General features: G+C 43.1%; 1 protein-coding gene across 2 annotated transcripts in view; it reads right to left on the reverse strand.

Annotated features, from left to right (window-relative positions):
• Nucleotides 1-9832: 9832 nt before the first annotated feature.
• LOC126185125 (putative per-hexamer repeat protein 5) overlaps nt 9833-27998 on the reverse strand; it is a 95472-nt gene continuing 77306 nt past the window's right edge. For both annotated transcript variants that reach the window (XM_049927948.1, XM_049927947.1), the window contains exon 5: nt 9833-12499. In XM_049927948.1, the coding sequence (XP_049783905.1) occupies nt 9934-12387 (2454 nt within the window). In that variant the 5' untranslated portion in view covers nt 12388-12499 and the 3' untranslated portion in view covers nt 9833-9933. The remainder of the gene's footprint in view (nt 12500-27998) is intronic.

The following is a 27998-nucleotide window of genomic DNA, read 5'->3' on the forward strand; positions in this document are numbered from 1 at the left end:
GATTATGATCACTTCCAGAGATAAAATTGCTTCGTTTCTTTGGCCATCTTTCCGTGATCTTAATATGCTTGAAATAAATGAAAAGCAGGAAATTCTTAGCAATGTGCAACAAATGTGTGCTACTTACGCAGGTACAACATGCAATCATTAACATAATCGTTTTTGAATAGATGATGGATAGTGTATTACAGAGCAATGGGAATGCTATAATTTGTATAATATTTCATTAACATAAAACATCTCGTTTTCACGGGGATGTTTCGATCATTTCCACATAAGTTCTGTATTACTTGTCTCTTTTGTTTGTCATACATACTTCAAGTACTGTGTCATCACCACCCAGAAAGAGAGATCGTTTCAAGGAATGGAGGAACAACAGATCATACGCAGCAGATGAAGTAGATCTCTACATTTTAATGCATCTCGAAGATGAGGATGACATCTTAAGGGGAGGAGCAGACATGAAACATATCTGCCAGGCCTGGCTGCAGTTGCAAGACGTATTTTATGTATCCCAGCAACAAGCGCACTTAGTGAAAGATGCTTTAGTAAAGCCAGCATGTTGCTAACAAATCGCCGCAGCCAATAAAATCCGGAACGCTTTAGTGATTTACTGCTGATCAACAATAACTATAATTTTGTTTCTGTTGCAAACAAGTGAAAAGTATGACAAGTTATGTTTGTAAATGTTTAATGTTCTTTATATGCTTTCTTTATGAAGATCATTGCCTTCTAGATTATAGGGAAAGCACTTATTTAATGTTTCTTGTTTATGAAAGGAAAAATAAATCTTCTGTTTGGAAATGAGACTCGTCTTCTATCTGCAATTGTACTGAAATATCATTTTACTTTTCAACTTAGCTGTGTCACGTACCCGTTCTAGGAAATGTTACTTTTGTATTAAAAGAGAGAGAGAGAGAGAGAGAGAGAGAGAGAGAGAGAGAGAGAGAGAGAGAGAGGCCTTGGATTTGTACAGTACAGTGGAGGAAGCCGGGGCAGAGTGAAGTGAGATGTCAGCGGTGACTGGTCATGCTCGGTTATCCGCATGTCCGGAATCCGGACATCAGACATGGGGCAAGTACGAGACCGAGCCGAGTCGAGTGGAGCCGGACACAAGCGGTTCGGTCCCCGCATCAACAGGCGAGCCGTGACCGGTCAAACACAGAGCGTTGCAGCACTCTATAATAAACACTATTGGCAAGAAAACTGTCACTGTTGTTGGAAGTCCACGTAGGCATGATCTTTCGGATTAGTCACGTGTAAACACAGAAATAAAAAAAGCCAATAGGAAATACTTGAAAATATGCGAGGCCTATTGAAAAGCACATTTCTTAAGTGTGGATTCCATAGAAAGAAATTGCTATACAAGGCATGGCATGCATTTTAATAAAATGGGCATTAAGTTGCTGTGCCAAGAAATTAGCCAGATGCTGGAAGCAGTAACCAGGCAAGACGATATAGTTGATGTTCCAGCTCCTCCACTAATGCCAGCAAAGTCTACAACAGCAGCAAAATCCACCACCAGTACAATAGAACCAGTTGACGGGCAAGATGATTTAGCAGTTTCAGCTCCTTTATCAATGCAAACAAACCACACCAGCAGCAGAATCTACTACAGTTGGACAAAAATAACTGCAAGAATAATGATCAGTAGAAGATGAAACACCAACCACACCACCACCAGCTGAAGAAGTATCAGAAGGCAACATTAGACTTCGACTCATAAGAAAAACAGCTCCACCAAAACCTTTCCACGTTTTTTTCATTGGCAGGCAGCTCACACAAATAGTAAGGTAAATGGTGCACTGAATTTGTATCAAAATGTGCAGGGTTTAGGCAGCAAGCTAGGTGAAACAGAAGTCCTTCTAAATGACTATTTAAAAGAAACTGCAGTCTTATGTGTAAATGAGCATTGGTTGAAAGAGACACAGTCATGCGCTGCCATTCATGAATTTGAAACGATAAGCGTGTTTTGTAGAGTTAATAGTAAGGATAGTGGTAAGTGGTACATGCATATATGTTAGGACAAGTCTTGATGCAAAAGAAATTAAATATAGTAATGCAGAATGCATAGAAAGACTTTGAATACTGTGTATGAGAGTTAAAGAAACTGAAAATGTTTATTGTGTGCATATATAAATCACCATCAGGGAATTTTACTTTTCTTCACAACCTTGAAATGCTGCTAAATCAGCTCAAGCAGCAATTAACAAGTACAATTGTTCTTGGAGATTTTAATGTTAATTTTAAAACTAACTGCAGTAAACAACTGACCAATCTGTTCTTATCTTATGATATGACAGCAACAGTAACAAGACACTAGATGTTTAAATGGGTCTGAAACAATAATTGATCAAGTATTTGTCAATAAGAATAAGTGTGAGCATCTCACTGAAGTAATAGATACGGGGTTCTCGGATCGTAAGGCAGTCACGTTAACATTACATAATATATCTTTTTAGGATCCAGTGGTATATGAAAAATACAAGAGAGAAAAGATTTGTAAATGAGGACAGCATAAGGGTTTTTAATCACACGTTAAAATATATAACTTGGGACATAGAATCAATCTGTGATGTAGATTAAAAATTTGAATCATTCCTATCAAGTTATTGGCATTGTTATGATATCGCATTTAAACAAGTCAAAATTAAAACCAAAACAAAGACATGGGTAACACAGGGAATAAAAAAAATCTGCAAAAAATACTGTTGCATTAAAACAATATGTGAAGATTTACAGGAAAGAATACAAAAAAATTATAGCGACTAAGAAAGTAAATAGTGACTCACATATCTGGAAAGGCACTAACAAAATAAAATCAACCTGGGAGATAATAAATAGGAGCATAGGTACACCAAAAGTATAAACAGCATTCTTGTAATTAAAAGTGAAGGGAAAACAGTTGAGGGTCCATTACAGATAGCCAACATATTCAACACACATTACACAAATATCGCAACAAAACTAATTCAAGGAAGATGTGATTTCAGCTCCAGAGTGCAACTATCAATTAATGATAATACCATGTTTCTATACCCTGTTACTGCATTAGAGGTACAAAATGCCTTAAATCAGTTAAAAAATAAAATGACATGTGACTGTGATGGGATTCCAGACAAAGTAATAAAGAACAGCACAAGATACATACATTCTCCACTTGCTGACATGATTAACGTGTCATTTAGCACAGTAGACTTCCCAGAAAAACTAAAGAAATCTATTGTCAAGCCCATTTACAAGAAGGGTGACCAGTCTGATGTTATCAATTACCAGCCTGTATCATTGTTATCTGGATTTTCAAAAGTAATTGAAAGAGTAATACAGGAAAGACTGTCTCATTTTCTTAATAAAAATCAAATTGTAGTTAAGGGGCAAAATGGTTTTAGGAAAAATAGGTCAACTGGCACAGCAATTTATAACCAGTTTGGCCAAACACTCATTTGTGCTCCAAAAGAGGGCTATAAGGATAATCAGAGGTATGACACACAGAGAATCGTGTAAAAAAGTTTTCAAGGAACTACAAATCATGACTCTACCATGTATCTATATTTATGAAAGTATATGTTTTATGAAGGCACACCAGGAACATTCTTTGTTAAACAGTCAAGTTCATAACTACAAAACAAGAAATAGACAACTTTCATCGAGAAATTCACACAAAAGCTATATATCAAAAAAGTGTTCTTTATCAGCCAAAAATTTTATTTAGTGCACGACCAAAGGAAATTTGGAATACTTAAAATCACCAGCATTCAATATACAGTAGCTTATTTCCTTTGCCATAATGACCCAAAATTCTCATTGAAAACTAAATTGTATTCATTTATTCTTCTAATCTAGCATATTATGAATGTTGTTATGCATATGGTTTCATGTTATATGTAATAATATTATATTTATGGACATATAATTGTAAATCTTTTCATGTCCTATTTTCTATGTAAGGCAATGTATGACAAATCCTATATCATTTTTATAATGATGAGATACAAGGATGCCAAGTAAATAAATAAAAATTTCCTCCCAGCACAGTTTACAATTGCAGGATGGTCATTTGTGGATCTGCTGCAACATGTCTTCCCAACACATCCCACAGATAACAGAGAGCAATTCAGGCAGGAGAATGGGCATTCCAGTCCATTCCCCAAATATCCTCTCGTTCTGGGAGCTCCTGCACGTGTGGTGTTCAATAGAGTTGTGCATTGACATTCATAAAAATGAAGTTTGGGCCGAGCCGAATGTACTCTTGGAAAGACACATGTCAGGAAGCAGTAGAGTGTCACAATGATGTTGACTGGTGAGTGTACTGTGTTCAAAGACTTGGAGGTAGTACCTCCATGCAACAGTATGCCTCCCCACACCTGGACCAGCAAAACAATCATGTTCGATGGTGTTCCTGGGTGCGTTGTGTGTGGCCTCACACGGCAAGAAATGATAACACATAATGCACCCATAAACATTGTTGAACATGATTGTTTTGGTGGTACAGGTGTTCTGGTGTGTGATGGTGAGAGTGTCTTGGTGAGAGTTGATCCGGGTGTTGTAGTAAACGTGGGGGAATAATGTTCCACTGATAATGTGTATCCAATAAAAACATTTTGCAAAAATGAATGTTGATCCATTTTTAACAGTGAATGGTGCTTGTTAGTCTTCATATACTTGCAGTATACTGAAATATAAAAATAATAATGCCATTAAGTCCTAAAAAGCTTTAGTGATGCCTTATGACTTGCTAAAGTATTATTAGATTTTACTATAGAATAAACTTATGAAAGCTGCTCATATGCACTAGAAAAATCAAACTGCTGTTCTTACTGGAGTTGACTACACAATACGCTGTGTGTTCCCATAGTAAAACGTTGGAGGCGAGTTCAGGGAAACGCTTGTGAAGGACCTGGCATCCTCTTGTATTTACTCATCAATTGAAAGAAATTCCTTACTTAAATTGAGGGCTGTAACTGAATAAACATCTTGCATAAAGTGTCAAAGTATCGTTGCATTGTTGTTTAGGATGGGAAAAACATGAACTATTTAATAAACAGTTGAGTGTATGTTATATACAAAGAATGTTTCAGAACTGCTCAATTATTTAATTAACAGTAGGTGTTTACTATACAGAGCATATTACTATTTGACGAACTGTTCTGGAGAAATTTAAAGTTTCACTAAACATTTAATCAAGATCATGACAGGGGTTACAACTATGAAATTGCACAGTAATATGTTTATATAATTTGAAATTACAATCCTTCCACTCTTGAATATATGTGTTACTTGACATTACAGTTGATTTTGCACATCAAACAGCAGAATTCACAATTATTAACTAAAACTACGTTATTTTTCATAGAGAAATATGTATTGTGCTACATCTGAAAAGTATGTTGCATCACACTAAATTCTCTTCATTGCCTGTACAACTGAACACCAAAACATAAGGTTTCGTAGACTTAAAAAATTTGTATATATTACCAATAACCAATACAAAAAGTTTTTAATATATAACACTTTTTTGTAGAACAGAGAAATGATTTGCTCACATTGGCCCAAGTCAGCTAGTTTGTTAAAGAATATGCCAAATTTTGTATATCCTTCATAAGAAGCATTTTTCTGCTGTTCCTTTCTGTTTCGATGGTTTCAGTGCAGTAAGGAACCATAATTATTTGCAGAGACCTGGACAAAATTTATACCTAGCCCTCCATCTCAGTAACAAATTTATGGTAGGCAATGAAAATCTCTTTAACTCCATTTTGTTAAACTTTACAGGAGAAGCAAAAATGGTTTCTTTATATATTTAGTCATACACATAATGTTGCAACATGTGTAACTACATAGTAGAAGCCTAGCTACTGACAGATTAGAGAAATCCATGCACTTTCAATACTCTCTCTAATAACAGAGTTACGAGGTTTTCATTGCCTACCATCAAAATGCAATATTTCATAAAATTTGACTGACTACATATGTAAAATACACAAGTGGTACCACAATTAATACTTTAAGCACACTTTTGCATGTAGAGATCATGATTTCAAGTTTATGTGAGAGAGCATTATAGTATTTGTTTTCTAATCAGAACTATATATTGAGGACAAATCGTATCTGCGTAAATTGCCACCAGTTTAAGATTTGTTCCCACAACACAGATATATTGCAACATACTAACTACAAGCAAAAACCTACACTCCAGTATATAAAGACTCTTTTAGGTAGTAGGGTACTTTAAAAAGAACAGTATGACCATACTAAACATCAAACATGGTATGAGTTCATACTTTATGGTCTAAAACAGTGGCCATCAGGCTTTGGAATCTAGTAGAGGTTTATTGTTGCTTCTAAAGCAATGTTTAAATGGCAGGATCTTTAGCCACTGTAACACTGTGTGTCATCAACTTCTGACTTCTGGTAGAATATGTTAACTACAGTTAGAATGCTTTAAATTTCAACTGACAAAACAACTACATATTACATGAATCTTTGTGAAGCCACATGGGATCAACCAAAGATAACTAGGTAAAGTGCTGCTAGCCTATCTACAATTGCATGAAATCTTGCAGCTGCATACACCTTCTTACACATATGAATCTTAATCAGGTTTGATTCCATGGAATTTTTTTCTACATATGAATGTGCTATCAAGTGGTGCCTCACTTCAATAGAAAATATAGTGACCCCAAGTATTTGAAAGCAAACATCATGTATGTGTCATCTCTACTCGCACTTGCCACTAATACATCCTTATTCTTCCACACACATGTGTGGGTTGCTAGTTTTCAGTCTGTCATCTAAATGTGTAACAAATTACTAGAATCTGACATTAAAAACAAACACTGAAGACAAGCAGCTATTCATCTGTAGGTAACTGATTCGTGGTGCACAGATCTACACAAAAAAGATGCAATGGCTCAAGTTTTTGAGCATGTAGGTTCTAGATTGACAATGACACATGCGCACCTAGACTGAATTTTCTCCTTGTTTATGTGACCAGAAGAGTGGTCAGCCAGGTCGTGTGCCACTGATCGAAAACAACTGTAATCAGACGAATACGGTGGGTGGGGTAGGATTTCCCATTATAATGTGTGCAATGTCAATATGAAGAAGAAGAATGGACAAAAATAATAAAGGAAGATTGAAACATGAAACTATAAGTTTTGTGTGGCAAAAGCAGGAACAAGATCAGAGGCTGCAAAAAGGCAGCATTGAACCACAGACCAAAGTTGTCTGGGCCCCAAGTACTGTAAAATTAATTTTTCTTTTTCTTGAAAGAAACAACTGGACAACATTGGAACTTGGACTTAGATACCAATTCCAGCAAATAAGAGACATTGACAGTAAGTGGGTTTTCAGAGTAAAAATACTTGCATCTGGAAATATCAAAATGTAGACTATAAGGACATTTAGTTATTAAAGGGTGTGCTCAGGTAAAAGGATGTGACTATCAGAGGACATATGCTCCACAGGATGAGAATTTTTCTTAGTGTGGCAAATGAACATGTTTATGGAACAAATAAATGTACACAATGCATTCCTGCATGGAGAACTGACTGAAGAAATTTATATGGAATTTCCTCATGATATATAGATTAAGGAAGGACTTGTGTGCAAACTAAATAAAACTTTATATGGTCTGAGGCAGGCACCACGAACTTATAACTGACAATTTATGATGGAAATTGGATTTCAACAATCCTAAGTTGATAGATATCTCTATGTTGAAAGCACTGATTATTATACTACTTACTTGATACTGTATCTAGATGATGTAATTGCTGGGAATCATAGAAGGAAAATCACCAATATTGAGAAGAAGTAAAACTTTTGAATGTGAGAACTTGGGGGACCAAAATTATTCCTTAGCGATATACAGAGGAACCTGACAAAATGTTTTAGTCAACACGTTTACCTTGAAAACTTACTGTAAATGACCGATGGAAATCAAACCCAGTGAAAATGCTTGTGGTGATATAGTTGGAAACAAACTGCACAGAGAATTAACAGATTGTTTGATGTATATAATGACAGCTACAAGACCAGACATACACTCCTTTAGCACAGATAACAATGACGATGCATCACGGCATGGAAGCAATGAGGCCACGGTAGACCTAATTTCCATAAATTCTGGTGAGGAAGGGGGGAGGCAGCACAATGAGCGCTCACGCCACGTTGTTCAATCACAACCCCGATGTGTTAGATCAGGTTTAGATCTGGCCAGTTAGGGGTCCAGCACATCAACTGAAACTTGCCGCCATGTTGCTCGGACCGCTCCATCACACTCCCGGCCTTGTGACGTGGCACAGTATCTTCTTTACCCTGTTCTCAACCGACCACCTCAAGAACACAACAAATGGTGCACGATTCTATATTTAGGGAAAGTCTCACTGAATGTAATCATAAAGCTTAAATCCAGGAACTTAAAAAAAAGTCATTTCATGCACACAACACTGTTAGACACTTTTTGCCAATGGTAAAGACAGCACGACAACACTTCAGCTTTGCAAAAGAGTGCGGAACATATAAAATTACTTGTGGTTGTAGGTCAATCTGACAGGGCAATGTGCACTCATTTGAAGAAATACCAGCTGGAAACTTGAAACAGGAGATTCCACTTGTGCAGACCACCTGCTTAAAGAAGTGCCTAGTTACCAAGTGCAACATGAAGTATTACATCACATCCATAAAGGAAGGAAGATGAACTACATTGAAACAATGGAAATTAATATACCTATGCTCATCTGCCCAAGCTTAATACTGAATGAACAGACACAGCTCCCTGATTTGCCACTTTAACTGCTGATACTCATAATCCCACCCAGGCCATGTTGTAAATTACTCCTCTTACTCATACTATTTTAATTTGTTTTATATAAAATTTCACTGCCTCAAAATTTTATCTTTGTAGCCAATGATAATATAACACGTAAAAACTGGTTTATGAAATAAATAATAAATATTGTAGAATATTACATAAATGTTGTGTGTGTCTACACTCATAATACATAAAATTTTCCTCCAAGAACTGATAGAACAGACAGTTAAGGTAATATCTATGCAGGAAGATCTGCAGCGGATAGGCACTTGGTGCAGGGAGTGGCAACTGACCCTTAACATAGACAAATGTAATGTATTGCGAATACATAGAAAGAAGGATCCTTTATTGTATGATTATATGATAGTGGAACAAACACTGGTAGCAGTTACTTCTGTAAAATATCTGGGAGTATGCGTGCGGAACGATTTGAAGTGGAATGATCATATAAAATTAATTGTTGGTAAGGCGGGTACCAGGTTGAGATTCATTGGGAGAGTCCTTAGAAAATGTAGTCCATCAACAAAGGAGGTGGCTTACAAAACACTCGTTCGACCTATACTTGAGTATTGCTCATCAGTGTGGGATCCGTACCAGATCGGGTTGACGGAGGAGATAGAGAAGATCCAAAGAAGAGCGGCGCGTTTCGTCACAGGGTTATTTGGTAACCGTGATAGCGTTACGGAGATGTTTAACAAACTCAAGTGGCAGACCCTGCAAGAGAGGCGCTCTGCATCGCGGTGTAGCTTGCTCGCCAGGTTTCGAGAGGGTGCGTTTCTGGATGAGGTATCGAATATATTGCTTCCCCCTACTTATACCTCCCGAGGAGATCACGAATGTAAAATTAGAGAGATTAGAGCGCGCACAGAGGCTTTCAGACAGTCGTTCTTCCCGCGAACCATACGCGACTGGAACAGGAAAGGGAGATACAGTGGCACGTAAAGTGCCCTCCGCCACACACCGTTGGGTGGCTTGCGGAGTATAAATGTAGATGTAGATGTAGATGTAGATTGCACCACTTGTGAGCACATTCAATCACTTATTCTCTAGATAGATTAATACAAACTAATTGTATTCAATGCTTTTATTTTCCATATAGTCAAAATGAAAAATGCAGTGGATTACAACTTCTTGCGTTTTGCAACCCTATCCTCAAGACATAAATTACCCCTTTTATTTCTCTCACAGGAAATGGACTCCCGTTTGGAAGATTCCCCCTTAGGAGAAACAATGACGCTGGTATAGATAACCTGGCGTTTCTTGTAACTAGTGTTAGTGGGAGTGACATTGCTACGTTTGGAATTGTCACCTCTCTTGTTTCCTCTTTTGCACTTGGACCCTTTAGTGTCGTCTACCTCAATCATTCTTTTGCCAGGTCGAAGTGTAACAGTGCCAGGACCAATAAAATAAAAATATTTGTTAAATGTCTCTAAATTAAAACATTGTGGGCAAAGAACAATTTGTCCCTTACCCTCTTCAGTGCTACTGTCTTCAGCGCTACTGTCTTCAGCGCTACTGTCGTCTTCGGCGCTACCGTCTTCGGCGCTACCGTCTTCGGCGCTACCGTCTTCGGTGCTACCGTCTTCGGCACTACCGTCTTCGGCGCTACCGTCTTCGGCGCTACCGTCTTCGGCGCTACCGTCTTCGGCGCTACTGTCTTCGGTGCTACTGTCTTCGGCGCTACTGTCTTCGGCGCTACTGTCTTCGGCGCTACTGTCTTCGGCGCTACTGTCTTCGGCGCTACTGTCTTCAGAAGTGGCTGCACTCTGGCCACTTGTATTTCCAGCGGTGGTGCCACTTGCTTTTCTGATGACCGTTGTCGTATTTGCTTTTCTGATGACAGTGGTCGGATTTGCATTTCTGATGACAGTGTTGGTGCCTGCTCCACTAGCATTTCCAGCAAGGGTGACATGTGGGACATTGGTGTTTCTGGGAATGGTGGCACTAGGCCCACTGGCGCTCCCGGGGATGGTGGCGCTCGGGCCACTGGCGCTCCCGGGGACTGTGGTGCTCGGACCACTGGCGCTCCCGGGGACTGTGGTGCTCAGGCCACTGGCGCTCCCGGGGACTGTGGTGCTCGGGCCACTGGCGCTCCCGGGGACTGTGGTGCTCGGGCCACTGGCGCTCCCGGAGACTGTGGTGCTCTGGCCACTGGCGCTCCCGGAGACTGTGGCGCTCTGGCAACTGGCGCTCCGGCCACTGGCGCTCCCGGCGACTGTGGCGCTCGAGCCACTGGCGCTCCCGGGGACTGTGGCGCTCGGGCCACTGGCGCTCCCGGGGACTGTGGTGCTCTGGCCACTGGCGCTCCCGGGGACTGTGGTGCTCTGGCCACTGGCACTCCTGGGGACTGTGGTGCTCTGCCCACTGGCGCTCCCGGGGACTGTGGCGCTCTGGCCACTGACGCTTCGGCCACTGGCACTCCCGGGGACTGTGGCGCTCTGGCCACTGGCGCTCCGGCCACTGGCGCTCCCGGGGACTGTGGCGCTCCGGCCACTGGCGCTCCCGGAGACTGTGGCCCTCTGGCCACTGACGCTTCCTACGACTTCTTCCTTAGCTGCCCGGATGGTGATTATCTCAATCCACTGACTGTTGTCCCTGGTGGCAGTGGCATTGACATCAGTTCTCCCACGTGAGTTATCAGTGGTTGTCAAATTACCATCGCCTACTGCACTGTTACGACGATGACAGCGACGAGGGTGATGACAGCGATGGTGACCTGCATGTGGCACTGCGAGATTATAATCGGCATTCACAGGGGCAACTACTGCCAGTGGTCTATTTCCTGTAGATGGCTGTGGACCGAGTGGAATAGGTTTAGCTTCTGGCAGTTCTTCAGGTGAAGAAGTATTTGACTGGGACAGTGCCGCATCTGGTAAACTTGTAGCATTTGTAAACTGGTTAGCGACAGGAGGATGGGTAGCTATGTGCATGCAGGATGCCCTACGTTCTACTTTTGGGGATCTGTTGGCTTCTGGTGGATGACGTGCTGCTGCTGTTCCTGCTCCTCCACCTCTTCCTTCTGACTTGTACCCTCTCGAACTTGTTCCCGCTAGTGTGCCACCTGCACCACCACTAGGTCGACCTTGCCCTGCTCTTGCAGTGCCCCTAGCTTCTGCAGCTCCGTCAGCTTCTACAGAACCATGTTCCTCATCATCCTCGAGAGATACTTCGATCCATACGTATTCCTCTTCTCCGTCAGATTCACAAGGTCCTGCAAACCTATCATCTACTACATACCCACCAGGTCCTACATATCCATTATTTGTTATAAGAATCTCTTCCTGTTCACTATCACCATTCTGATTAGTCCTTATCAGTTGTTCTCTACCACCTTCATCGCACACAGGAATAAAAAACTGTTGCTCATAGACAATTTTATGTTCTCCTTTGGAATCGCGGAGCATAGAGTTGTAAATAGGACATTCTTTAACGCATTTTCTAGAGTACTGCCAAACTGGGAAGTGCCATACATTAAAAGTAGTCATCCAATGGTCAGTTCCATTGCAGCTCTCATCTAGCGGTGCTCTAGTTCGAGGCGGTGTTCCGACAGGATAACCACGTACACGTAAAACCATGATCGGAGTCGGCTGACCGCACGGTTTCAGAGTTCCATCAATCTCGTGACCGCAGTCCCCTTATAAGTTTCTCTCGTTGATGTTCTTAGAATGAAATCTGGCAATTTTTAACCTGAAACAAATGCCAAAGATAACAATAATTAGTTGAAGCAAGCTTTATGATCATTTCCAGGAAAAGTTCTCAAATGTGTAGATCAGTCTATATTTATTTACATCTACCACCACCGTGGAGGAGTAACTTAAGATTTTTTTTCTAGAAATGTTTTAATTTGTAACTCGTGCCACATAAAAAGTTGATTGTCACATCATTATCAAGTCTACAAACTCAGTGATAGTAATGGTATCTCATTTCCAATTTAATGAAGCCATTATACTGCAAAAACACCATGTAATATATTATAATGTCCATGGCTAAATCTGTATGCCATATACACTGAAGCATCAAAGAAACTCCTACAGGCATGGATATTCAAATACAGAGATATGTAAACAGGCAGAATATGGCGCTGTGGTTGGCGACGTCTATATAAGACGACAAGCATCTGGCGCAGTTGTTAGATCAGTTACTGCTCCTACAATGGCAGGTTATCAAGATTTAAGCGAGTTTGAACGTGGTGTTGTAGTCGGCGCACCCGCGATGAGGCGCAGCATCTCCCAGGTAGTGATGAAGTTGAGATTTTCCCGTACGACCATTTCACAAGTATACTGTGAATATCAGGAATCCGGTAAGGCATAAAATCTCCAACATTGCTTTGGGCGGAAAAAGATCCTGCAAGAACAGGACCAACAACAACTGAAGGGAATCATTCAATGTGACAGAAGTGAAACCCTTCTGCAAATTGCTGCAGGTTTCAATGCTCGGCCATCAAAAAGTGTCCAAGTGTGAACCAATCAATGAAACATCATTGATATGGGCTTTCAGAGCTGAAGGCCCACTTGTGTACCATTGATGACTACTCGACACAAAGCTTTATACCTCGCCTGGACTTGTCAAGCTGGTGGAGGCTCTGTAATGGTGTGTGGCATGTGCAGTTGGAGTGATGTGAGACCCCTGATATGTCTGGATATGATTCTGACAGGTGACACATACATAGGGATCCTTTCTGATCACCTGCATCCATTCATGTCCATTGTGCATTCCGACAGACTTTGGCAATTCCAGCAGGACAATACGACACTCCACATGTCCAGAATTGCTACAGAGATGCTCCAGGAACACACTTCCGAGTTTAAACACTTCCACTGGCCACCACAATTGCCAGACATGAACATTATTGAGCATATCTTTGATGCCTTGCAAAGTGCTGTTCAGAAGAGATGTTCACCCCCTTCTACTCTTACAGATTTATGGAGAGCTCTGCAGGATTAATGGTATCAATTCCCTCCAGCACTACTACACAGTCATGTCCATGCCACGTCATGTTGCAGCACTTCTGCATGCTTGCCAGGGCCCTACATGATATTAGGCAGGTGTACTAGTATCTTTGGCTCTTCAGCGTATTATAAAAATGGATGCATCATATTTCTGTAGCAAATTGTTACATCTGTTTGGTAGCCAAAGCCTTTTTGAGTCTAAAAATGCATTGCCCGGGGCAGTAAAGTTAAATAAGAAGAATACTACAAAAGAAGTTGTATCCACAACAATGAGAAAGGTCATATTATTGATCGATATTTCCAAGTCATGATTGTCGGGGAGTAAAGGGCAGATAAAAGGTTTATTATGCTTCCACAGAATTTGTTAATACAGTGGTAGAAGTTGCGCACACGTGCCAGCAAGTCACCTCCTGTCCATTGCCAGAACAGCGTACATATACCAACACAGTGCACAAATAAAGAAATTGTTCCATAAACCCCATGTTCTGCTTGAATGCTGCATCATTATGCATAATAGTAAACATCTCATATTATAATGGCAATCCATTCTTTCACATGTATGTTTCAACTGACTTTCTTGTGTAAATATTTGAGATTTGTTCAGTTTTTTTCAAAGTGTGATGGTGCGATTTTCTGCCAAAGATGCAGTTTCGGTACTAAAGATTAGAAGTACTCGTATTGCTGAAACTGTTTGAAATAATGTACCTGAGGCTCGGAAGAAGTAGACTGCATGCAGAATATAATTTCAGCTGTAAGGTTATGCATGCCTGTAAATGTCAGTAGCAAGGACTCATAGTTTGTACTGACACTTCCAACTTATCGATAAACTGCATGAAAAATTCAAACTGTCACTCATACTTAAATAGCCAATATGGAAACGAGACCCCTAAATTGACCTATATCTGATTTGTAGGATGAAAAGGCTTAGCACTGTTGAACAACTGATATTGGATACCTCTAGAAGTGCTTTAATTCTCTTAGAGGAGTTGTCACCAATTACTATGAATCATGAGAACAGTTTCAGTGAAACCACATTTCAAACACAATCTTAAACAGCCAAGGAATTAACATAAATGGACATTCATTATAACTAGAAAAGTGACTTCATCTACCAAGAATATTTGCAGAAAAAGCTGCTCTTCACTGACAAAAAAGCTATCAGGAAGCTTTGTTCATATACATAATAAGAAAACATTCATCAAACTAACTTATCACAACACCTGATAAAGCAAACAGCAATCACTGGACAGGCACAATTTTTTTCCCATGAAAACAATAGGAGTTCAAATTGTTTCATTCTGAAAATGGATGTCTGCTTATTTCTTGGTGGTATCAATGGTATTACTCTTTGACGTCTAGGTACGGAACAAAAGCAAAATTGCTGATTGGCTACTGTACTGCCCTTCAAGTGGCTTTGTCAGATTATGCAGAACAGCTGTAAACACTTCCTCTCACTCTGTTCTTGTCACAGTGTATGACCACATTTCCACTACCAGACACAGACATAGTGTCATAACCGATTCTACTGTAAGAACCTTAGTACTTTCCAGACCTGACACATTTGAACATTCACCTTTTTTTGAGGTGAAGGAGTATCTCTGTGGTAAATTTGTTGCACAAGATAAGGACCTCCAGAATACTGGTGTAAACCACATGTGCGTACAGCAAAGTATCACAAAGATACACTCAGCAGCGAAAATGGTTCAAGACATTCAGGATACAGTGATAACAAAATGGGAATTAAGTCATTTTGCTGAGCAAGAGGAAGGCTGGAAGATTAGGGATTAACCTACCATTGATGACATCATCATCTGAGATAGAGCACAAGCACGATCACCATACAGATGGGAAATGAAATCATCTGAGTCCTTTGTAACGGAACCATTTCGAATTTCACCTTAGTCACCTTCAGGAAACTAAAGAAACCAGAATCTGGATAATTGGTCTGGAATTTGAAAGTCACTCCTCCCAATTATGAGTATCTTGATCTGTCTGGGTGCCAGTACCACTGCACATGAGAATCTAGGGAATGAAGAAACTGACAGTGGTCAAACAGGAGTGTAATGTGGGATTTGTTACAAAAATATCCCATACCCAGCATGTAATAACTTCAATTGTTAAGGTGGAAAGCCATATGTGAAACAGAAATTGATGGTTAGTGGAAGAAAATATGAGATTAATGAACATGACATTGACTACAAAACTTAGAAAAACATGTAACGAACCTCTTAGAGAGATGGAAAGAAATGGTGTTAACTTCATTTGTAAAATAATTGCATTATTGAGTGAATTGAGAAAGAGTCAACTCAACATCCTCTGTAAACATGCAGAGACTGGAACATGTTCTGTAACACCTGTTGCCAACTTTACACCCATATGGTAGACAGTACAACATTGTTAGGTAAAGATCTGTAAGTCACAAAAACACAGACCAAACAGAACAATTTTTTTATACAGCTGCAATATGCAGGACATATCGGCCTCATAGGTCCCACCACTGATGCAGTTACAGATAATCATCATCCCAAGTGTAGTAATATGTCATTCACAAGAGTTTCTCATTAAAAAACCATAAGTGTTCCTCAGCCAAATATGCAATATTAAAAATCAATGAGAACAAATAAATTATACACATACACCTGAAAGTTAAAATGTGTACGTGCTACAACTACTCGGCCAAGCTCTGAAGTTTCAATTACAGTTTAAGATACATATGCTGAAGGATACGCAAAAGATAGAAAAGTCATCTACGAACAGTAATGAACAGTGCAGGCTATATTACAGATACTATGCCGATTATTGCAACACCGAACCAAATTACTTCCCTGAAGGGTAACTTGCTCTGATGGATAAATTTGTGTGAAAGGAAATGCCCGAATTTGTAGCAGTATTGCTCAGCCCAGAAATATTTTTCAAATGTTAGCAGTTATGAAGCTTTTAAAGGGTTCTAAGTCTCCAGCAGGTATCATAAACTTGTTTAATGACCAAGAAGACCCCTACAAGATTTTGCCTCCAATGAAAATGTTTGTGTATTTCAGTCTCCAACTGAATCAATGTATCAAGAGTTGAACAGCAATTCTTGGACCCACTTTACAAAGAGTTACTCAATTTTGATGTCTTTAATGACACGATCACACACCACTTGTTACAGCCTCTTCACTATGCAGCTCACCAAAGTAACAGTGGATACCTCCTTGGAGATCCAGAACTTGTTTCTTAGCTTTAAGAGGACATTACAATGGTCTCTCACTACATGCTGACCACTTTTCCTCCACACGGAGAAGGAACTGTAACAATCATAATTCGCACTTGGTGGAATCGAGTACAACAGCCTCCTAATTCCAGTCTCTCTATGTGAGTACAAAGTAGAATCCTATGCACACTGTATGTAAAAATAATAATCTGCCACTCTTTTGGACAGGATAAGTTAAGAGCATTCTCCCTTTGAGCAAAGCAGTAACCACACTGATTTGCCTGTGCCAAAGGTCATTCTGACAGACACCAATATTGTGGTTGTTGAAGTGAATTCAGGAATTTGTCATGGAATGGGACAAGAGTTATCATGGTGGTCTCTGATAAGGTTAACCCCATCCTGTCATCCATATTTGGGGTTTCTGTGGTTTCCCTAAATCAATCAAGGCAAAGGCCGTGATGGTTCCTTTGAAAAGGACACAGCTGGCTTACTTCCCTGTCTTTGTTATATTCAAAGCCTGTGCTCTATCTCTAATAATCTCTCATCAACAGGCATTAAACCATAGCCTTCCTGTAGTAGCTGGTTATAAATGGGTGGTAAGCAAGACTAGGGAAGAGAGTTGTATTTTGTTAGCAAACGCACCCAGTCCAGTCCACTCCACACCTCTTGTCAGCCTAAAGCTCACCCGTTTTATGAAGACTACAGCCCTCGAGGAGGAGTGAGTCAATATCTTCAATAACTTTCAAAAAGTGTTTCTTGACAAAGTCTCCCCTGTAGAGGAAGCCTCAGTTCCTCTGTATAAGTCTCGAATCCACTCCCACACTAGTAAAATCAATAAGTCATTCTAATGGCGAAAGTGCTCTCTATGTTTTCTTATCTTGGTGGTGATTCCAGGATGACTGAGGAAAGCTTGTAGAATGGATCATTCCTTGGAATATATGTCTAATTCCATTTCAGAGCCATCCCCTTCCGATGTTGGGTTTTTCTTTAATAAAGCTTTACGATTTGCACCAATTCGTTTCTTTACTTGAAGAAGGCAGTGTAGGTTGTTAGGGAAGTGGATCACATCTTTCCATATTAAAACAACCCTCATTAAACAAAGGGTAGTGTAGAATTCTATTAATATGTTCTTATTACAAAGCATGGTGGTCATCCACACATTTTCCTGGGTGGATATACACTATACCCGAGTTAATGTACTTTTTTTCAAGTTATGTGACAATACACTTTCCCTCAGACCTGTAAAACTTGTGGTGCCGATGAGGTTGACACTGGCATCGATATACGTTTGTCTCTAGACTCCAAGCAACGTCTTTGGGTGCTGAGCACGGTCTTTGGGTTTTTTCGCCATGTCAGTTCTTTGTGAGCCTTCGATGTGTTTAAGTGAATAAATGAACTACTGTTAAATTGGTGTCGTTTGGTGTAACCCACCCGAACATCCACCTCACTGGTGACCCCAAGTTGCAACGTCTTCGGTTTTCACCGTTTTACTGTGTCAGCGACCTCCGCATCTGTTATTTTCGCACGTATTACATTGACACAGCATTCGCACGATGACTTCGGCCCAGCGCATAACGCCGGATTTTGTGATCGACACGCGTCGTGTTGCGAGCGATGTGCACCCGCCAGGACTGCAACATGATGCCTCTCACTCCACGATTACGCCGATTTCACTGGACGTTTTCGAGCCTGCAACAGTAAGTGAGGTTAGGAGTGTGCGTGACTCTGGCTATCAGACGCCTTTGTTCCCGCCACATGTGCCATCCCTCATTGATGGTGCAGTTACCTCTTACAGATCTCTGTGCAGTGCGGAACCAATGACGATTTCTGCAAATGCTTCGTTGGACAACCTATCACCACCAGGACAACGATTTGCCGTGCCGCAATCCGTGCAGTACCACGCAGATTCCTGCCACGTGGCTGGAACTGCTTCGTTCACAGGTCAACCTCCTCAGCATCCGACCACGCCCGCGCCTGCCTCGGTTCAGCATCAGCACGTGCCTTCCTACTTCGATACCTCAGCCTGCAACAGGAACAATAACTTGTTATCTGTGCCTGACCTCCATCTCTGTCCCACTGCTATGCCTCATTGTTTTGTGCCACGACATTCAGCTTATCCGCACACCATTTTGAGTGGAGTGACGATGAACAGTGAACATTCACACATTCCATCCCAAGTTCGATATCATTTCCCACATTGTGCTTCTGGACAGCCCACACCTCCACAGCCTCCCTGCAACACAGGTGGCCCCGGCTCTGATCATACGTCGAGCTTTCCGCAGACTAACATGCGTTCTTAAACTTTGAACTTTTTCTCACCTGTCGCCCTCGCGCCGGCACCAGTCGAGCTTCCGCTACCATTCTCGGCGCATCTCGGTGCCTCATCTGTGCCGGTCTTCCGCGACATGTCAATCTGAACACACCTTCAATGTGTTGAGCTTCCGCAACCGCAAGTGACACATTACGGTGTCTCACTTGCACCAGCCATCCGCGTCGCGACGGTTTGTGCTCAACCACAACACGTCACCTTCACGCTGCCACCTGAACAGCCATCATCGCTACATTCCCTGGAGGCACACTCTCCTGGAATACTACAGCAACAACAGCTCGTTTCAGGCAGTGCCCCGACGAACTCAACTCAGCCTGTTCTTCCGAACATTCTACAACACTTACCGCCGCCGCCACCATTTAATCCCGACAGAGCAACAACCTGGTTCAAAATTGTGGATGAAGTGTTCGACCATTACAAACTCAACCAGGTTTCTGTGCCTCATCACCCACCTGCACGACCAGGACGACTTGATTGCTGACCTGGTCGACGCCCCGGACTCAGCTACCCGGTACACTATAGCCAAGAAGACAGTTCTACATCGGCTTGCACGCTCAACTGAGGCAGCAATACGGCAAGTGCTCCACGTAGAGCAACTAGGTAATGACAAACCTTCCCAGCTCTGGAGACGGCTACGTGCCCTGGTCAGCGACGATCTACTCACTGACACAGCTCTCCTCACCATCTGGTCAGATAAACTATCTCCTCACATCCGCTTTGCTCTGGCTCAGAGGTCTCCCGAACCTGTCGAGCAAAGGATGACAATTGCTGACAAGCTACATGATGCATCACTGCTCTATTTCGCCAGCCACTGCCTACCTGACAAGTCTCAGGTTCAGGCTGATCATCCTGTGGCCGGGGCCGCACTGTACCGATTGTTCTGCTTGCTCCGGGAAGCAGTAAACAAGCAACTGGGACATCACGGCTCTGCCCACGGTCACACACCCTCCTGCAACCGAACCTGCTGCAGCCACTGAACCTCGGCCACTGCCTCTGGCTACAAACTTTCCGCAGGAAATGCAACTGCACTATCCATACTGTTACTTCCACACACGGTTTGGTGAGGCGGCATGGAGCTGCAGACCACCCTGCTGCTTCCCAAACGCAAATCACAGGTAGGTCCAGGTGCCACCTCCTGCGCACAACATGGCAGGCACCCCCCAGTGCTCCATTCTGTCCGGGAACAGCTAGATAATTGTGGACGACTTTATATTAAAGACATTTCGTCAGGATACTTTTTCCTAGTGGACGCAGGCGCAGATGTTTCGCTGCTGCCTACGTCCTTAGTGTCGTTGAACATCCGCCCTCATCATACTTCACTGCAAGCTGTGAATTCAACTAAACTACAATGCTCGGGTTCAATTTGCCATGTCGTTTCACACTCCACAAACTGCAAAGTCGAGTGGACTTTTTTAGTGTGCGAAATTGATGAACCTATACTAGGCATTGACTTCTTGTGACACCACAAACTTTCACCAGACCTAGTAAAAAAATGGAAATGTCGTGTGGCTAGGGCCTCCCGTCGGGTAGACCGTTCGCCTGGTGCAAGTCTTTGGATTTGATGCCACTTCGGCGACCTGCGCGTCGATGGGTATGAAATGATGATGATTAGGACAACACAACACCCAGTCCCTGAGCGGAGAAAATCTCCGACGCAGCCGGGAATCGAACCCGGGCCCTTAGGATTGACAGTCTGTCACGCTGACCACTCAGCTACCGGGGCGGACCAGACCTAGTGTGAAACACCATGTTTCATCACCCATTCAAGACTCACTTCCCCTGTGTTCCGTTGAGCAAACCCCCACGTGACACATTAGTCCGAGCTCATCTCATCTGTAAATGCTCGTCTCTGCCGATGACGTTACAAGAAACAATGCACAAGTGCCTTGTCGAGCTTGAAATCGTCGCTCGCCTACACAAGGAAAACTTCAAGCTCTCCCTCCGGCTCCATGAAACTCAGCTCCAGCTCTCGGATGCAGCAAAGGAATTACAGACACTACAGCAATGACAAAGCAAGGTCAGTAGGTGGGCCGAATCTGCTTTCAGTCGCAGAAATCGAGCCTCCATGTGTTTACCTCCCGCTACCCCTCGCAACTGTGCTATCAAGTCTGGCATAATGTGTATTGACAGTTCTGCAGGGCCACACCCCCTAAACACGACAGCGTTTGACACTCAGCCGGACACAAGTGCGCATGCGCAATGAGTGTCATGTGTTCCCGAACTGACGGCTCCTATCCTGCCCCTTGTGGACAGCATCTCAAACAATGCAACCACGGCTCCTGCGCGCCGTCGTGCGACTGCCACTGACAACACAAACAGTGCACTCGCGCCAGGCGCTTCGCCCGTGACCGTGCTCTCGGACAATGGACTAACGGCTCACGAACTCTACCGAGCTCACCTGACCATGGTGCCACTGCTTTGGGCCGACGGCTGTCTTGTTGCGTTAACTCCTGGGACACTTTTCCGCCTCGGCTCCAGTTGGATCCGCTGAGTGGCTCCGAACACCAAGACCACGTCTCGCCTGCCCCGCCCGCCACACTTTGTAAACAAACCGCCTCCCACATTGCTTCCAACATTCCTGTCATCACCAATGGCACGGTTCACAAGCTTCACCTCACGCCATGTTCCCTGATCTCCAGTAAACCACGTCGACCTTGTCCCGGTGCCTCTCTGACCTTAAAAATCAGATCTCTGAACTACTAAGCTCTGGCATCATTGAACCCTCTGCCAGTAGCTGGTCTACGCCCATACATATGACACCCAAGAAAGACGGGTCCTGGCGCATGTGCGGAGACTACCATCGACTAAACGCTAGAACAATTATGGACACCTACCCCATACCCAACATTGCCGACTTTACCAGTTCCCTCGCACGTGTGACCATGTTCTCTGTCATTGATTGCAAATGAGCCTACCACCAGATCCCCATGGCACCTTAAGACATCAAGAAGACAGCAATCACAATCCCGGTTGGGTTATTTCAGTTTCGATCCATGCCCTTCGGTCTGAAAAACACAACCCAGACCTGGCAACGCTTCACCAACAAAGTGATATTCGACCTAAAATTCTGCTTTGCATATCTTGATGACATTCTTGTGTTCAGCTCCTCCATCGAGGACAACATTCGACATGTGCAAACTGTTATGAACACTCTCGCGGCAGCAGGCATTGAGACCAACCAGGACAAATTGCAGCTACATCAACCCGCTGTCACTTTTCTTGGTTTTCGGGTCTCTGCCGACGGCATTTCACTGCCCCCTGAGAAAGTACAAACAATACTGAACCTACCCAGACCTTCGTCATTCAAAGAGCTCCAGTGCTTTCTGGGGAAGGTTAATTATTATCACCTCGGGCTGCGGAGATTCAGCCTCCACTGACAGATGCCTTGGCAGGCACCAAGACTTCTGGATCTCGGCCCGTTCCATGGACCCCTGCTATGACTGACTCTTTCACTGCCCTCAAAAATCTTCTTGCCGAAACCTGCAACATTGTGCATTCTCATCACCACAGACGTGAGCAATACTGCCATCAGCGTGGTCCTTAGCCAGACAATCGACGGCCAAACTTCGCCTCTGCAGTTCTTCTCGCGCAAGCTCACCAATGCACAACGGAAATATTCCGCGTTTGACAGGGAGTTGCTTGTGGTCTACAAAGTGATTAAGCATTTTATAACAGATGTTGAGGGACACCCTTTCCATGTTTTAAAGGACCACAAACCCCTGGCTGCGGCCATTACAAACTTGCCAGCTGACCCGCCTCCTCGCTGCTTCACATACATGGACTTCATATCTCAGTTCACCAGTGATGTCAGACACATAAGGATGCTGACAATATAGTTGCTGATTTCCTTTCACAAGTCGACGCCGTCCATTCGCTGTTAGATCTCTCTGAACTGCCTAACCTCCAACCCGTCGACGAGGAAACACAAAACCTGATTTCAGACTCTACTTCTTCACTACACTTCATCCGCAGCACCTTCCCTGGCATCTCTGGTGAGATCTGGTGTGACGACAGTATGGGCATGTTACGCCCCCTCATCCCAACCAAGCTCCGTCGAGCTGTCTTCAACACATTGCATAATTTAGCCCACCTCAGTGTTCGTGCGTCCGCCCACCTCGTAGCGGAGTGCTTTGTGTGGAAAAATGTCAACAAGGACTGCCAGCAATGGGCACACTCCTGCGTCGCGTGCCAACGCTGCAAAGTACACAAGCACACTTCACCCCCCCCTCCCCCGGCTCCTTTTTGATCCCTCCTGGGCGCTTCCAGCATATTGATATTGACATTGTTGGCGCTCTCTCCCCCTCTAACGGCAATCATTATGTTCTCTCATCTATCGACCGAACAACTCGCTGGGTCGAGGCTGTCCCCCACGGCAGAAACTGCTGCTGAAGCTTTCGTCGAGTCATGGGTATCGCGTTTCGGATGTCCAGCTATCATCACGACTTACCAAGGCAGACAATTTGAGTTGGCCCTGTTCAACGGGATTTGTAACATTTGCGGCATCTGGCGCATCCATACCACAGCATATCATCCACAAAGTAATGGGCTCACTCTCAAGGCGGCTCTTTAATGCGACGACTCTCTATGGATGGAGGCCCTTCCCCTTGTACTACTTGGCATTCTTGCGATCTATAAGGAAGACCTCAAAGGCACAATAGCAGAGTTCGTATACAGCTAGAACATTGTTCTCCCTGGCGAACTTGTGAGCTCTTCCGCTTCTTTCCCTCAGTCTGATTTACTTTCCTTCGTGGACCACGTCAGACGCCACTTTGTCAACCTCCACATCCCTCCGCCCGCCAACCATTCCCGCCGTAAGGTTCACGTCCCGAAATCTCTGGACAATTTCGAGTACGTCATGCTCCGAGATGACACTGTCCGTGCTCCCCTCCAACCTCCATATCCCGGCCCGTACCCAGTTCTCTGGCGCTCAGCCAACACCCATGACATCCAGATGGAAGATTCAGCTGTCACAGTCTCTCTCAACAGACTTAAGCCTGTTCATGTCGAGCCTTCTTCTACCCCCCTTCAGGCCACGACCACGCCACTCACTGTCGTGGCTCACGACTGGTGTCATCTTTCTATGAATAGAGCGTAGGAAAATTGGTTTACCACTATGACAAATAACTGAACACTAGTGGCAACTATTTAGAAAAACAGTTTAAGAAATGCTTTTCTTGTAAAAATACATTTTGTTCGAAAAAAACGTTTTTATGAGTTTTTTTCCAACTGTATCTTAATTCCCAGACATGTCTTTTATAACATTCCAGTGTGCCTCTTAATGGTGTCAGTTGATCATCCCCTGCTCACAAATCCCAAGTTTGCCAAACCTGAATTCAATTGTGACCATCCAGGAGAACAAGCAGAGCTTAGTAATGAGGCACTGAGAATTATCTCCCTCACACGCATGTTCTGCATCAGACCAAATACACTGAGGGCGATTAAAATCCCACCAAGGCTAAAACAATGGAAGATCTTGCTTTTCCTCCTCAAAGTTACAAGGTGCCACAGGCAGTACTTGATGAACAGCAACGAAATTCAATCTGAATGGAATCAGGTACACAACAAAAGGTCAACAAAAAGCAGTTGGAGCAATTTTATCATTGAATATTTTACCAACAAGAAATGACACTGCAGAATAAATACAGGATACGAATTTATAAATTTCCTTTACTTCACGCCTATGGTCACAAATTTTTATGTCATCAGACTACCGGTTTTGTTGTATAACGACCATTTTCAGATCTGCAGTAAAACATGGGAAAAACATAAATACAACAAGCAGATTGACTACAGCTTAAAACAATAAAATAGACCGTGATGAAAAGTATTATTGACATACATGCGCATTTGCGCGCTTTAATTATGATGAGGCATAACTGTTTTATAAAAACATGCCCTAATATACTGGAGCCATAGTGGCATCGTCAAATGCAAAACAAATCAGCGTCAGCATTGTCAAACATATATAAATAATAGTATACATAATAGTCGTCTTGTCAGCAGCAATACTGTTCAAAACAAACTTTTGCCATACAGTAGCCACAAAATGTTTGTTTTGCAAAAATGGTTCAAATGGCTCTGAGCACTATGGTACTTAACTGCTGTTAGATGCTGGGTATGAAATCGCCCAGCCAATTTAGCACTTTTGTTGGCGCTTGTTTTTACACTTTAAAAATTACAAGCTCTTCTAATAAATGAAGAACATGCATACTATTCTCAGTGTTCTCTAAGGAATGGCCAGATTCAGATAAATGCTGACCCAAAGCAGTTTTATTCCGTGGCTGTGAATGTTCTTTAAACCTCATGTTCAAAGAGTGGCCTGTTTGAGCGATATAATACTTGTCACAGTTACCAAAACCAATCCTGTGTACTCTGCATCTATAAAATTTGTCATACGTCCTTTTCAGTTAATGTTTTACTTGCAGTTGTAGGATGTTGTTAACCTGAAAGCCACATCTCACATCAGTTTTCCTAAAACATTTTTCTATTTGCAGGGACATTCTGCCATTAATTTCATAGGACTGGTTTTCATTCCTTCTTTACCGATTCTGTGTGTGTGTCCTTTGATGTACCGACAACAGCCGGAAAACTGCGCGGCGCGGCACGACGGGGAGCAGCGCGGTTCGCCGTCCACACTGAGCGCGCAGAGCCGCGCCAAAGACCTTGTAAAAAATAACTAGACTCACTGATGGCGCTGCAGTCGCGGGACAATTTGAACCTTCGGCTGGACGCCATTATAGTGGTTGTAGTCTGATGTGTTGTGTAGTATTGTTGTTTATGAAGACCCCGATTCAACGTTGTATATTTGTTGGGGCGTACATACAGTATTTGTTACTCGTAATTCTACTGTCTGTACGTTCCAATCAAAAGAAGTACAATGGTGACGAGTTGTGCAGCGATTAATTGTACAAATAAATTCGAGAAAGGAACGAATATTACATTTCACAGATATGTGAATATTTTAAGTTGTTTTGTATGTCAGTGCACTTGCTTAATAAGTGTTTTGTAACACGGTATTAGCATAATGTCTGTGCATATATTTGCAGGTATCCTTTCTCAAAACCACAGCTGTTACAAAAATGGTTACACGCTGTCAGGAGGCAAGATTTCCGACCGACAGAATACCATTTTATATGTTCTGATCATTTTGAAGAAAGTTGGCTGATCGGTAGTGTTTTCATGGTCTAGATTAGGTTGAAACTTGATAATTTGGTCGTGGGTTGCCAAAGCACTATGCCATATATAACGCACTTCTCGTCATAAAATCTAAAGCAAGGTAGAGTCAGAAAATATCTATTAATACAGTGCGCAAATCTTCGAGTATTTTGATGCATTTTGCATACATCTATCGTAAATGAACTACGAAAACTGCTAGGGGTCCAGTACATAACTTTTAGCTACGGCAGATTCCACGTAGTACGTAAGATAAATTAATAAACAGTGACTAGTTGCTGTTTGTTCATAAATTAAGAAGTATATTGTAGTAACGTATTTAAATGAGGCATTATGTTTGTGACCTAACTCAAGGGAAGGCATTTTATAACCAAAAGCGATGTATAAATATTCGAACTCCGCGTGTCAGTTTACCACTCTAATGGCCTCCACCCAGCTATTCAATTTGTCCACTCTTCACAGTCGACCACTCGTGCGGTTGTGGGGGCCTGAGCCGCGCACAGCCGTTTTGCGCGGCGCGGCACGGAGAACTCAGTGTGGACCCGCCTTTATGCGTTTCTTTAGCCGACTGTAAGGGCGCGTGACGTCCTTTACGTAAAACCGTTAGCTAAAGCAATTTGCTTTAAAATGCTGAATTCTTCAAATACACTCCTGGAAATTGAAATAAGAACACCGTGAATTCATTGTCCCAGGAAGGGGACACTTTATTGACACATTCCTGGGGTCACATACATCACATGATCACACTGACAGAACCACAGGCACATAGACACAGGCAACAGAGCATGCACAATGTCGGCACTAGTACAGTGTATATCACCCTTTCGCAGCAATGCAGGCTGCTATTCTCCCATGGAGACGATCGTAGAGATGCTGGATGTAGTCCTGTGGAACGGCTTGCCATGCCATTTCCACCTGGCGCCTCAGTTGGACCAGCGTTCGTGCTGGACGTGCAGACCGCGTGAGACGACGCTTCATCCAGTCCCAAACATGCTCAATGGGGGACAGATCCGGAGATCTTGCTGGCCAGGGTAGTTGACTTACACCTTCTAGAGCACGTTGTGTGGCACGGGATACATGCGGACGTGCATTGTCCTGTTGGAACAGCAAGTTCCCTTGCCGGTCTAGGAATGGTAGAATGATGGGTTCGATGACGGTTTGGATGTACCGTGCACTATTCAGTGTCCCCTCGACGATCACCAGTGGTGTACGGCCAGTGTAGGAGATCGCTCCCCACACCATGATGCCGGGTGTTGGCTCTGTGTGCCTCGGTCGTATGCAGTCCTGATTGTGGCGCTCACCTGCACGGCGCCAAACACGCATACGACCATCATTGGCACCACGACAGAAGCGACTCTCATCGCTGAAGACGACACGTCTCCATTCGTCCCTCCATTCACGCCTGTCGCGACACCACTGGAGGCGGGCTGCACGATGTTGGGGCGTGAGCGGAAGACGGCCTAACGGTGTGCGGGACCATAGCCCAGCTTCATGGAGATGGTTGCGAATGGTCCTCGCCGATACCCCAGGAGCAACTGTGTC

Source organism: Schistocerca cancellata, chromosome 4 (genome assembly GCF_023864275.1).
Source record: "Schistocerca cancellata isolate TAMUIC-IGC-003103 chromosome 4, iqSchCanc2.1, whole genome shotgun sequence".
NCBI classification, from domain to species: domain Eukaryota; kingdom Metazoa; phylum Arthropoda; class Insecta; order Orthoptera; family Acrididae; genus Schistocerca; species Schistocerca cancellata.